This window comes from Planococcus citri, chromosome 3, assembly GCF_950023065.1.
Source record: "Planococcus citri chromosome 3, ihPlaCitr1.1, whole genome shotgun sequence".
Taxonomy (NCBI): Eukaryota; Metazoa; Arthropoda; class Insecta; order Hemiptera; family Pseudococcidae; genus Planococcus; species Planococcus citri.
Genome location: NC_088679.1, coordinates 79,872,256 through 79,886,223, shown reverse-complemented (window position 1 = coordinate 79,886,223; position 13,968 = coordinate 79,872,256). Strand labels below are relative to the sequence as shown.

The 13,968-nt window shown below is 36.2% G+C and overlaps 1 protein-coding gene across 3 annotated transcripts in view; it reads right to left on the bottom strand.

The window, feature by feature from the left end:
• Nucleotides 1-12,638, bottom strand: part of ndl (serine protease nudel) — a 36,702-nt gene extending 24,064 nt beyond the window's left edge. The window contains exons 1-5 of one of the 3 annotated variants that reach the window (XM_065355763.1): nt 12,492-12,638; nt 12,082-12,347; nt 11,850-11,969; nt 11,587-11,703; nt 2,232-3,320 (exon numbers count right to left, since the gene is read on the bottom strand). In XM_065355763.1, coding sequence (XP_065211835.1) covers nt 2,232-3,320; nt 11,587-11,703; nt 11,850-11,931 — 1,288 coding nt within the window. In that variant the 5' untranslated portion in view covers nt 11,932-11,969; nt 12,082-12,347; nt 12,492-12,638. Of the gene's footprint in view, nt 1-2,231; nt 3,321-11,586; nt 11,704-11,849; nt 11,970-12,081; nt 12,413-12,491 lie in introns of all 3 variants that reach the window. The other 2 variants (XM_065355761.1, XM_065355762.1) reach the window with 2 other exon arrangements.
• Between the last annotated feature and the right edge of the window lie 1,330 nt (nt 12,639-13,968).

The following is a 13,968-nucleotide window of genomic DNA, read 5'->3' as shown; positions in this document are numbered from 1 at the left end:
CTGGAGCCTCCAGCAGATTTTTGAAACTCGAAATTCCCACAAAATTCCATCAAATTGGAGCTGTAAAGCTAAAATTTATTCTAACAACTAATTTCAATACGCTACGAAGTACTGCAGGTGAAATTCAAGTCGTTTTGGATCCTCCAGCGACTTTTTGAAAATTCCTGGAGCTTCCAGCAGATTTTTGAAACTTTAAATTTTCACATTTCATCAAATGGTTACTCTACACTCCAATTTTAACACCCTCTGAAAACGACTTCTGGTAGATTTCAAGTCATTTTAGAGCCTCCAACAACTTTTTTGAAAATTACTGGAGCCTCCAGTAGATTTTTGAAACTTGAAATTTCCCCAAAATTTCATCAAACTAAGATGGAGAGTCGAAGTTCATTCTGCAAACTAATTTCAATACGCTACGAAGTTGACTGCTGGTGAATTTCAAGTCGTTTTGGAGCCTCCAGCAACTTTTTGAAAGGTTGTATGAGGTTTTTTTGGAAAATTGGAATTGCCTAAAAGTAGCTGGAAGCTTCAAAATCATTTGAAACCACCATGTAGTCTGCGAAGTAAATTTCAGATTGCCAACTCCATTTGATAAATTAATGTTGGGGAAATTTCAAGTTTCAAAAATGTACTGGAGGCTCCAAGTCGCTGGAGGCCCTAAAATGACTTGAACCCACCTAAAGGCGTATTCAGAGGGTGTTAAAATTGGAGTGTAGAGTAAATTTCAGCTTTCCATCTCCATTTGATGAAATTTTGTGAAAATTTAATGCTTCAAAAATCTGCCGGAGGCTCGAGTAATTTCCAAAAAATGTCGCTGGAGGCCCTAAAATTACTTGAACCCACCTAAAGTCGTCTTCAGAGGGTGTTAAAATTGGAGTGTAGAGTAAATTTCAGCTTTCCATCTGCATTTGATGAAATTTTGTGAAAATTTAAAGTTTTAAAAATCTGCTGGAGGCTCCAGGAATTTTCAAAAAGTCGCTGGAGGATCCAAAACGACTTAAAATTTACCTGCAGTACTTCGTAGCGTATTGAAATTAGTTTTTAGAATAAATTTTTGCTTTACAGCTCCAATTTGATGGAATTTTGTGGGAATTACGAGTTTCAAAAATCTGCTGGAGGCTCCAGAACTGCTGAAAACGGATTGGAACCGTTTCCAATCGATTTGGCACGTCGAACATAGGGTATATCTCAAATTTCAGCTTTCTTGGTCAATTTGGTAAAATTTTGATTTTTTTCCTCATTTTTAGCCTAAATTCGATTTTCAAAAATTCACCAAAAATCTAAAAACGCACTTTAGTACTTGAAATTTTGACAGGTGATGAATTTTTGCATGATCTTTCGATCTACTTTTGTAAAGTTTGAAAAAGTTCGTGCAAGTCCTATGTTAAAACGCAAAATCTGCGATTTCGGCTGACCTGTCAATCAAAATGGCCGCCATTTTGTAAGTAAGGCCAACTTTTTTTTGGGGCATGTTTGCTTCAAAATGTTCCTTAAGATGTCCCCTTTAAGAAAAAAGTTGTCTCAGAGGATCGGCGGGGGGTGCAATTACTCCTATTGTCATATCCCGGACTAACATACTATTTGATGTGTCGCATGAAAAAAACCCTATTTTGAACTTTTACCCCATTTGGGGAGGTGCTGGGGGCTGTGGATGGGGTCCAATCAAAAATCTAACGTCATATTCGTGTTCACCGTTATCAAAAACATACAATGTGATATATAACAAGCCCCAAATTTTTTTTCAAAAGTTTTGCACCAAATTGGGGGTGGGGGTGCTCCCCTTCCATCGAGAGATCCCCTCTCGAAACTTGAATATTTCGAAAAAGCATCAAAAGGTACATCTATGGACATTTTTTCAGAATTTTAAATGGTAGCTCCCACTTACAGCGCCATTTTGAAATTCGAACTTTCAATTCGAAAGTTCAACTTTCAACTTTTGAAAATTTCAAAATTCAATATCCTTTTGAACTGTGAAATCAGTTTTGATCAAAGTATCATATTTTCGGAGGATTGCGCTGCTAAAGTTGAGTACCTCGAGACAATGTGAGAATATTGGAAACCCCCCACCCACCCACTGAGGGGGCTGGGACCAAACTGATTGCAGGTTTCTTACTTACTGTGTGGGTAGATATTGTAAAAAAAAAAAATGATCAAAATCGAAAGATATGACTCAGAAACGTTGGTCGAAAAACGTTGGTCGAATCGACATGGAATGACCCTTAGCTGAAGCTCACTTTGGGTTGAGGCATTTTGACTCTGTGGAGATTTGCTCGTTGAAGTTGAATTCGGTCCCCTGGGCGATTCTTCATCAATTTTAGTAGCAGATTCGTGTTCGAAATTGCGAGGATTTTGGCTTGGCTGGAATTTGTTGTCGTCAGATCGTGTAGTGATTGTAGTCAGCTGAAGATCACTTTGGGTTGAGGAATTTTGACTTTGCGTATATTTGCTCGTTGGAATCGATTCTGATCCCTTTGAAAATTCGCCATCATTTTCACCAGTAGGATTATAAAATCGGCTAGTGGTATTTTGATGATAGTTGTTGTTCGCATCAACGTCGGTCTTTTCATCTCCAGAAGTACCGCTTACGGTGCTTTTGGTCGACGACATTACGTCATGCTTTAATGCGGAGTTTTCCAAATGATTTTCCAGTTCCGTACGACTAGTCAGAGGCAGCTGGGATGCAGGTGATGTACTCGTCGTACTGGTGTTCGGCATGGCTGCCTTCATCGTAACCGTATTTAAATATTTCGAGCCATCATTGTTAGAATCGACACCTGCGACCACGGAGCTGGAGACGTTCGCTTGGTCAGGTGCACTACTGGAAATAAGCTCGGTAACCTTGGTTTCAGTTTTAGACCTCTGAGTACTACGATCCTCGACATTATCGATACGTTGATTAAACGATATCAAGTCGGATTTATTTTGAAATTTGGGCGAACGTTTTCGAGATGTAGTCGAAAAGTAGTTTTTAAGCTCGACCAAAAAATCATCCATAGCTGATTTGAAATTATCGTATTGTCGAGATAATCTACCGGCGTATTTATCTAGCTGAGAACTAGAATTGGTTTCTTCAAGATCCTCGGATGGGTTAATAGTGGAAAATTCGTAAAGTTTGGAATTAGAATTGATTTCGTCTTCGTCGGTTGTATTCGAAACGTTTCGCTTTTTCCTATCGTGTATGGGAGGACTCGATGAGTCAATACGGTTTAAAGTTTTAGTATCCGTACCATTCGATCGAAACGATCTGTTTGCCCATTTCGGATGAAGTATATCGTTTTTGAAACTGTACGCAGACGATACCGAGTCCAACTTTGAATTCAATTCTGCGCAAATAAGGCATACATTTTATTGTAGGTAGGTACTACTAAAATAGTTGCAGTGGAAATAAAAACTACCTACATTAAATTAAAGCGGTAATAATATTTGTATATGGCACGTCAGAAAAATACTTCGGCAAAATTACGTATTTGTATTAGTGACAATTAAATATTTGCTTCATGCTACTAAATTAATTTACTCGCTTTCCGAACGAAAGTAACGTGTTCAATTACATGCCTCTAAGTATAAATCATCGAGCGGCGAAGGTGAAAGCAATATTGAAATTTTCTCGACGAAAGTCAAAACCTAAACCTACCTACGTAAAATATGTACCATATTTGTATAATCGATGAAAATTTTTCACCTAGGTAGGATTTGTGGTAATTTTTATGTAATTTAGGATTTGATTGTGTTTTAGATTTATTCGATAGTCGTATCAAATATCATTAGTTTGGATGAGAGAGTGATCAGTATTATTTGAAAATTGAATTTCTCGACCAAATAGCTAATATTTCAAATTAAGTGTTCTATTCTGAAATATTAAAATAGTGATTTGATTTTTTTCGTTGTAATGTTTTCTCGAAACTCATTTTTATTCATCAACTTTGCAGATGGATTACACTAGGCAACAATTTTTGACTTTTTTCGTGTGTTCGGGTTGAAAATGGGCTTAATCGATAGTTTAGACCCTAAAACAAAAAACAGAGTGGGATTTTTCAATTTGAATTGTTTTTGTGGTCAGGAGAGATGATCAAAGTTTCAAAAATGGCCGTTTTTGCCCTATTTCACGAGTTTCTGGCGACACCAGTATTGTTTTTCGAAAAAAACCAAGGTCATATTCGGATTCTACGCACTTTTTTAAGTAAACATCTTTCCCGGATTTTCGATTTTCGAAGTTTCAAGCGCATACGGACGATTTTTGTTTGTAACATATTTTAAAACTCGGAGCGCGCGACGCTGGCGTTACTCCACGATGTAATCGTGGCGCGGAACCGTGTTCGCGCGGGCGAGGTTCTCGTGCAGTAAAAATTTCGTGTTACAAACGAAAATCTTCCGTAATGAGCTTGAATGTTCGAAAATCAAAAATCCGGGAAAGATGTTTACTTAAAAAAGTGCGTAGAATCCGAATATGACCTTGGTTTTTTTCGAAAAACAATACTGGTGTCGCCAGAAACTCGTGAAATAGGGCAAAAACGGCCATTTTTGAAACTTTGATCATCTCTCCTGACCACAAAAACAATTCAAATTGAAAAATCCCACTCTGTTTTTTGTTTTAGGGTCTAAACTATCGATTAAGCCCATTTTCAACCCGAACACAAGCATGCCGTTGCCTAGTGTTATTTATCTAAGTTAAAAAATTTCGAATCTGTTTTAAATTTTGGCCTTTTTACAGAATTTTTGTTTTGTTCTGTTTTTGTTGTTCAATAAAAGCAAAAAAACCCTTGACCAGAAGGCACTTTTTTCGAAAAAATTGAAAATAAAAAACTAGGATGGTTTTTATTTATTCTTGTGAAAAAATGTTTCTCACTCTTACCCTCCAATTTTGTTGATTTTCACGAAAAAGATCCCAAAATTCTAACTCTCCAATTTGAAAATCAAGTCGTGCAGAAAAGCTTTTCTCCACTTGGAAAAATCAGAAAAATCAAGATCCAAAAATTTTCCATTTATGCGTCAGAATTCCTCTAAATATTTCTGTTTTATTAATGTAAAACCTTCCTTCTCCTATCTCCTGAGCTTTTTTGGCCCACTTATTGTATAAAGCCTTACAAGAGTGGAAAAAATCAAGACGAATAAAATAAATCAAAGTCGATAAAAAATTGTGAAAATTCTCATTTTTCTGCGTCATAATTCTTCTGAATAATTCGATTTTTAGAAAAAAAAAAACTTCATCAGTCACCCAAACAATGTAGGTCTTTTTGCACAAAGGTCCCAAAAATTGAAAAAAAATATTAAAAAATAAAGTCTGTAAAATTTTTTTTACGATTTTTCATCTCTGGTATCAATTTCCTCTTCGCATGAAAAAACCTCCTGTGCCTCCCAAAACAATAAGTATTAGTTCTTTGTATGACCCCCTCTTCCCCCCCCCCCCAAGAAAAAAATGTAGAAAATCGGCAAAAAATCAAAAATATTGTTCAGAGGTTGCGAGAAGGCTTTTATTAAAGATGTAGGGAGGAGGGGGGGGTTAAAGAGTAAAAGGGTTGGAAGGATTTTGACCACCAGTGAAAAATCTTCGAAAAAAATGTTTACAGACTTCAATTTTTTATTTTTCATTGTTTAAGTAAAAGACCAAGGAAATTTTTTTCTCGAAAAAGGGATCATTTTAGAAGAATATTGACGCAAAAATGAAAATGTTTTTGATTTCAGATTTTTAGGAAAAGTTTTTAAATTATTTTCTCGGTTTCCTGTGTCTGATTATGTAAATTTCTTCGAATTCAACCCAAAGCATGACAACGAATGGGATAATTTCCAGAACAAATTTAGCTGCGAAAGCGACAAATTGAGTTTGACAGACCTATGTGGATTTCAATTTTCCCAAACTTATAGTACGAAAATTGCATAAATTGATTAAAAAATCAAATAGGTTAATCAGGTAGGTATGTATTGCCCAGAAAAAATTTGCAAACGCTTTTTATAAAGCCAATTTTTGCCTGTGTCCGCCTCCGATTTGAATGGGACTGCAATTTTTGGAAAGAACGTGGTCTAAAACCCCCAAAACCAAATTTTCAGCTGCCCAACTTCATATCTCGATATTTGGCGAACATTGACTGTTTTTGGTGATTTATGCTTTTTTCAAAAAAGTACGTACATGATCAGTATAAAAATTTTCAATTCAATCAATCAATTTCATTTATATAAGTCCAAAAACTGATATTAATTCCTCAAATCCAAATTTCACCATTTGCAGCCATTCTGGAGCCTCCAGCGCGATTTTTCAATTTCTCCAGAATTTTTAATTCGCACCAGATGACGTAAATATGACGTTGGGCAGCTGAAAATCGAGTTGTGTCTTATGCTCAACCTGTGTAACGAGCTTACCCACATTTGAGCCGATTCTGGAGGGGAAACCTCAAGAGTGGTTTTTTGACCAGCTTTTTTCAAAATAGAAATATCCAAAAAATCAAAAAACTTCCCATTTGCGAGGAAATTTTTGAAATATGCGCGAATCGCTGTATTTCGTCATGGAATAACCCCACGAGAGCAATTACCACCATTTCCAGCCATTCTGGAGCCTCCAGCGCGATTTTTCAATTTCTCCAGAATTTTGAATATATGCTCTAGAAAGAGTGAATGTGAATTTGGGCAGCTGAAAATCGAGTTGTGTCTTATGATAAACCTGTTAAAGGAGTTTATCCTCATTTGAGTCGATTCTGGAAGGGATACCTCAAGAGTGGTTTTTTGACCAGCTTTTTTCATAATAAAAATATCCAAAAAATCAAAAACTTCCCATTTCAGAGAAAATTTTTGAAATTCGCGCAACTCGCTGTATTTTGTCATGGACTAACCCCACGAGGGCGAATTTTGCCATTGCCAGCCATTCTGGAGCCTCCAGCGCGATTTTTCAATTTATCCAGAATTTTGAATATGCTCCAGAAGTCGTCAAATGTGAAGTCGGGCAGCTAAAAATCGAGTTGTATCTTATGCTCAACCTGTACAAATTATGCATAACGAGTTTATCCACATTTGAAGCGATTCTTGAGGGTACACCTCAAGAGTGGTTTTTTTGACCAGATTTTTTTCAAAATAAAAATTTTCAAAAAATCAAAGGTTTCCCATTTGCGAGAAAATTTTCGAAATTTGCGCGAATCGCTGTATTTTGTCATCAAAAATCTCCTCGCAAGTGGGAAGTTTTCGATTTTCGGATATTTTTATTATGAAAAAAGCTGGTCAAAAAACCACTCTTGAGGTGTCCCCTCCACAATGGACTCAACTGTAAATCATCTCGTTAATCAGGTCGAGCATAACACACAACTCGATTTTTAGCTGCCCATTTTCGTATTCACGTCTTCTGGAGGGAATTCAATCAAAAAAAAAAAAAAAAATTCTGGAGAAATTGAAAAATCGCACTGGAGGCTCCAGAATGGCTGGAAATGGTGAAATTTGGATTTGGGGAATTAATATCAGTTTTTGGACTTATTTTTGATCATTTTTACTGATCATGTTCGTACTTTTTTGAAAAAAGCATAAATCACCAAAAACAGTCAATTTTGAAATTTCAAACGTTCGCTAAATATCCAGATATGAAGTTGGGCAGCTGAAAATTTGGTTTTGCAGGTTTTAGACCATGCTCTTTCCAAAAATTGCGGTTTCTTTCAAATCAGAAGCGGACACCTCAAGAGGTTCCCTTGTAAGTAAAAATAATGGCATTTTAAGGAGTGCAATTTTTTCAAAAAAATTACTCGAATGATTTGGTGGCTACAACTCGTACAGAATCTTTTTCCAAGTTGATAGCCCAATTACCAATCGAGTTTTAAGGATCACATTCAACTCAAGGGAGACCAAAAATGTATTTTTGAGCTCAAAATTTTTCCAAAACAATTGAGCAATGCAATTCGGAGAAAGATTCTCAATTTGGGAATCTTCTTTTTAGATCATATTTCAACTATTCGTGTGTTTCGAGGACTACTTTCAACACGAACAAGACAATATTTATTTTTTAGTCTCAAACTTATTCAAAAAAATGCTCAAAATAAGCTAATTTGCAGCCAAAACTCTGAGAATTTTATTTTTAGGTAGCTACTCGTATACTAAATATTCTAATCACCATCACGTTTTTAAGGGATATACGGGTACGTCTTTTGGGCACAATTTTTGTTTTTTTTTTCAAAGAGCAGCTAGAATTCTAGGAATTTTCTTTTCAGGCCACATTCTATTCACACATGTATTTTGAAGGCCACTTCCAACACAAGACAGGAAAGGTTCATTTTTTGGCCTCAAAATTAGCATCATCAAACTCTTCAAGTCTTAATCCACTTTTCGCGCGATTTCTTCTATTTTCAGGAAACTTTGAGAGCCAATGAGGGCGTCATATTCGTATTTAGCGTTCCAAAAAGCTTCATAAACCCATACGTCACATATATTTTTCAATTTTAAAAAAATTTTGGAGAGGTGAAATTGAAAAAAACGAGTTTAAGCTTATTTAGATTTAGTGCTCTCAAAAACAAATGAAACGACATGTCACACCATGCACTTGACATTTATTTACATTTCGATCGATAAAAATATAACGTAAGTTTGTAGTTCGTAATAATAGTACTTTGTGTACTGATACAGTAAATAGATATGATGATGAAATTTTGGAAATCGGTCTCTCCCCCCCCCCCCTCCTCGATTTTGGAAATCCCATAAAAGATTTCTTCGAATTTTCACATCACAGCTCCAAATTGAATTTGATCTTTTGACATTTTTCACGACTATATTTTTGAAACTAAGTTTGTGTAATTACTCGTATCTTCAAAACGCTGTAAACAGATTTTCTCCAAGTGTCAACAGTTCTAGGGAATTATTCGACATTGTAGACAGAGGGGTGGAGGGGTGGATTTCTTTAGTCCAATATTTTTTTATCCGTATACCTAAGCAATGTTTTATCAAAATTTCAAAAATCCGAGGACGAGGGCATTTCACCTATTTTACCTCGGAGTACCTAGCTACCTACGTACCTTTTCTCGAAAATGTTTTTAGAACCTTATCCCCTCCCCCCAAAAGTACAATTTTGACCATTTGTCTGAAAATTGCACCTTCAAAGGTAGTCCGGCATATGACAATAGGAGTAATTGCACCCCCCCCCGATCCTCCGGGGCAACTTTTTTCTTAAAGGGGACATCCTAAGGAACATTTTAAAGCAAACTTGCCAAAAAAAGTTGGCCTTACTTACAAAATGGCGGCCATTTTAATTGACAGGTCAGCCGAATTCGCAGATTTTAAATTTTTCAAACTTTACAATGGTAGATCGAAAGATCATGCAAAAATTCATCACCTGTCAAAATTTCAAGTGTTAACGTGCGTTTTTCGATTTTTGGCGAATTTTTTTGAAAATCGAATTTAGGTCAAAAATGAGGGAAAAAATCAAAATTTTACCAAATGTACCAAGAAAGCTGAAATTTGGGATATATCCTATTTTCGACATGCCAAATCGATTGGAAACGGTTTCAACCCGTTTTGAGCAGTTCTGGAGCCTCCAGCAGATTTTTGAAACTCAAAATTCCCACAAAATTCTATAAAATTGGAGGTGTAAGGCTAAAGTTTATTCTAAAAACTAATTTCAATACGCTACGAAATACTGCAGGTGAATTCCAAGTCGTTTTGGATCCTCCTGCGACTTTTTGAAAATTCCTGAAGCCTCCAGCAGATTTTTGAAACTTCAAATTTTCACAAAATTTCTTCAAATTGAGATGGAAATCTGAAATTTACTCTTCACTCCAATTTTAACACCCTTTGAAGACGACTTCAGGTGGGCACAAGTAATTTTAGGGCTTCCAGCGACTTTTTTTGAAAATTACTGGAGCCTCCAGTAGATTTTTGAAGCTTGAAATTTCCCCAAAATATCATCAAACTAAGATGGAGAGTCGAAATTCATTCCGCAAACTAATTTCAATACGCTACGAAGTTGACTGCTGGTGAATTTCAAGTCGTTTTGGAGCCTCCAGCAACTTTTTGAAAGGTTGTATGACGTTTTGTTGGAAAATTGAAATTTCCTAAAGATAGCTGGAAGCTTCAAAACCATTTGAAACCACCATGCAGTCTGCGAAGTAAATTTCAGCTTGCCAACTCCATTTGATAAATTAATGTTAGGGAAATTTCAAGTTTCAAAAATCTACTGGAGGCTCCAGTAATTTTCAAAAAAGTTGCTGGGGGCTTTAAAATGACTTGAACCCACCTGAAGTCGTCTTCAGAGGATGTTAAAATTGGAGTGTATAGTAAATTTCAGATTTCCATCTCGATTTGAAGAAATTTTGTGAAAATTTGAAGTTTCAAAAATCTGCTGGAGGCTTCAGGATTTTTCAAAAAGTCGCTGGAGGATCCAAAACGACTTGGAATTCACCTGCAGTACTTCGTAGCGTATTGAAATTAGTTTTTAGAATAAATAGCCTTACAACTCCAATTTCATTGTGGGAATTTCGAGTTTCAAAAATCTGCTGGAGGCTCCAGAACTGCTCAAAACGGGTTGAAACCGTTTCCAATCGATTTGGCATGTCGAAAATAGGGTATATCCCAAATTTCAGCTTTCTTGGTACATTTGGTAAAATTTTGATTTTTTCCCTCATTTTTGGCCTAAATTCGATTTTCAAAAATTCACCAAAAATCGAAAAACGCACTTTAGCACTCGAAATTTTGACAGGTGATGAATTTTTGCTTGATCTTTCGATCTATCTTTGTAAAGTTTGAAAAATTTCGTGCAAGTCCAATGTTTAAACGCAAAATCTGCGAATTCGGCTGACCTGTCAATTAAAATGGCCGCCATTTTGTAAGTAAGGCCAACTTTTTTTTTGGCAAGTTTGCTTTAAAATGTTCCTTAGGATGTTCCTTTTAAGAAAAAAGTTGTCCCGGAGGATCGGCGGGGGGGGGGGAGGTGCAATTACTCCTATTGTCATATGCCGGACTAAGGTGATTGTAGATCGGCTGTGACCGTGAACTATATTTTCTGAAAAGATAATTTTTCTCATTTGGCGGGAAAAAATAAGCGAAATCGATTCCTGATCGACTGAGAGGCTTCCTTGTAATTTAGTATAAAATTATTGTAAAAAATTGAAAAATTAACAAACGTACGTACAAAAAATACCTGAATAAACTCTTTGTTGGGATCTAATCTCTACCTACATATAATGTATAGGTAATCGAAAAAATTCGCGAAAAAATCGTGTACCTACAAAACGAGGAATAATTCGTGTAGGTACATTTTATATGTATTTTTAAAACTCTACTCCCTCCCCACCCTTTCCTCTCAGCAAACAAAAAACTTGAAATAGATATAGAATAATTTATTTTTCGACCAATCTAGCCACTTTCGGTCCGTGTGAAATTCATCAATCTCGAAAACGTACACGAATTACAGGTACACCGGTACCTACTCGTTGCAGGTAATCGAAGTACAAATAAGTACATTAGGTACGTTATTATTTCAAGACAACATTGTTATTCGAAACGGATTCGCTCTTCCGGACTTCGCCTCTTATCCTCGAAATTGCCGAATTTTTTTTTGATTAAAAACGTGCAAAAATCTTTCTACCATAACCTAGGTCTAGGTAACTCTAACTACTCGTACTCGTACATTACCTTTTATAAGGACGTAAGCAATTCCGGCCACCAAGATGGTAGTTATTATCAAACACGTTATCAGCCATTTGCAATTAATGCATTTACTTTTCGTACGAAATATATCGCTTCGAATGTCTGCAACATGATAAGAAAACCAAGGCTGATGACTCCCAGTCAGATTTATTTACGTACTTTTACCGGATTTGGATTTCGTCTATCTATACATATAGAGATCTCGTATTTGATAAAAACAGTGGCTATTTTTTTTTCGTCAGTATTACCTGGAACAATTTCACGTTCTGTGATTTCCGAATATCCTTCCATACGTTTGCGGCAGTGTTTCGTTGATTCGGATTTTAACATTTTTCAATGCTCGAGAGAGAGAGAGAGAGAAATGCCACCTGTAGGTATTGAAAAGTAATAAATGATTGTGTTGGTTTGTTTGTACAAATTTTGGATTTAGAAATTGAAAAATATTAGATCAAAAAATAGAATCGCACGTGTAACCTTCACCTTGGCAAAATGATTGCTGGATTGGATGCGAAGCTCGTCGCTCGTTTGAATCCCGACGAAGCTACGAGCAGTACGAGTATAACTGGAACATGTTCTATGTTCGGAATACTTTGATATAGTATGGTTATAAATTTATGACCCCGTATGGACACAGGTATATAAGGCCACACGTTTCACCGCTAAGCCAACGATCTCTGAGATGGCAAAGACAATTGCGTCGGCGGCTGATGCTGAGATGATGGTGCTGCCTTGGTCAAGTGTAAAGTCTGTCGAGAGAGTCAACTAGTAATCACAAAAGCTAGCCTGGTCGCGATTTACCTACAACTGTTGCCTGGTTATTGGTCAAATGCAGCATGCACTAGTCTAGTAGGTACGGCTTCTTAAAATACCAAATTAAAACGTGTACGTACCTCAAGATGATGATAAATTCATTACCATATTCGTAAACGTACTACACAAACTCGTAACTATATATATATGCAGGTAATTTATTACACCATACCATACGTTAACATTTCAACCAATTCGAACTGATTAACGGTCGCATTCTAGTCGATAATTATTTAAGCCTATTTTGCTTACGCAGCGTAATTTTTTTTCCCCCTGGTGTTTGTGGATTTCCAAAGTGGGACAAAATATAGGTAGGTATGGTATATACGTATGTACGAAAATATGCGATATTGAAAAATATCGTATTTCAAATACTGATGAGTTTACATTTCTCCTCCTCGCACCTTGCTTATGGTAAACAAATCGCCTAAATTGTACAAGTTTGATGACCGCGCTGCCGTCTCCGCCATCGTTGTCTATGCATTTGTCCATTTCGCTGCTATACAAAATACACCTTGAAATATACCTACTACAAAATACATACGTACGAGTACAAGTCGCCTTTCACATCAACGTTGATTATTTTTCCTGTTTCTTTGTTATTGCTATTGCTAATTCCTCTAATTTTGGTGTTGTGTAGTAGGTATAATCTCCAATGAGATGACGTAGTCTCTAATATGTGAACGATGCGAGAGTTTATGGCGATGGTTTTACAATAATGCAGAAGTGCTGTATTTTTTTTAATTCTCTCTCGTTTGACCGATGAAACGTAGACTGTATTATACTCTGCTGAGAGGCGATGTGAAAATCTAGGTAATAAAATTCGCCTCTAGTCGTGTGCAAGTGTAGGCAGATAGACGTGAAGTAAGAACAATGATCAAATGCGAGCAGCCTAGGTTACATTTGAAATGTATTCGTTTACATTGGTCTTCAGCGTGTACCCGATGTATACAGGGTGTTGCAAAATAATATCTATTATCTAATTTATAATACGAAACTGTTGAGGTTCAATTTTGTGCTGGAAAGTGATGACGATGTTGGTTAGATTCAATTTGAAATAGGTATAGAAAGGGTTGTCTTTTGTTTTAGCAGGATTTAAGTAGGTATTTGTTTTTCAAAATAAATCACTCAGTGACTTAAAAAGAAGAGGAAGGTGTAGCCTAATCAAAAAATCAATTCGAAATTTTGAAATCAGCACCCCTAACCCCCCCAAAATCAAACAATCTTTTGAAATTTATGAACTTGAGAGCCGAGAGGCGGGTAGTAGTCGTAGTAGTCTAACATTCGACAGTAGGAATAATTACTCCCCCCCGCCGATCCTCTGGGACAACTTTTCTCTCAAAGGCAGGGTATCTAACAGGTAGTTAAAGTAGTGAGAAAGTAGCGAATTTAGTCTAAAAGGTAGTGAAAAAATGAAAAAGTTCATTAATCTGTTCATTTGTATTGTTTTTAAAAGATAATTTTAATTGAAATTAAAAATAATACTTTGTGGGTAATTCTCAAAAAAAAGGTCAATTTTGATGTGCATAATTTTGAAAAACAAAAATCATTTTTTTG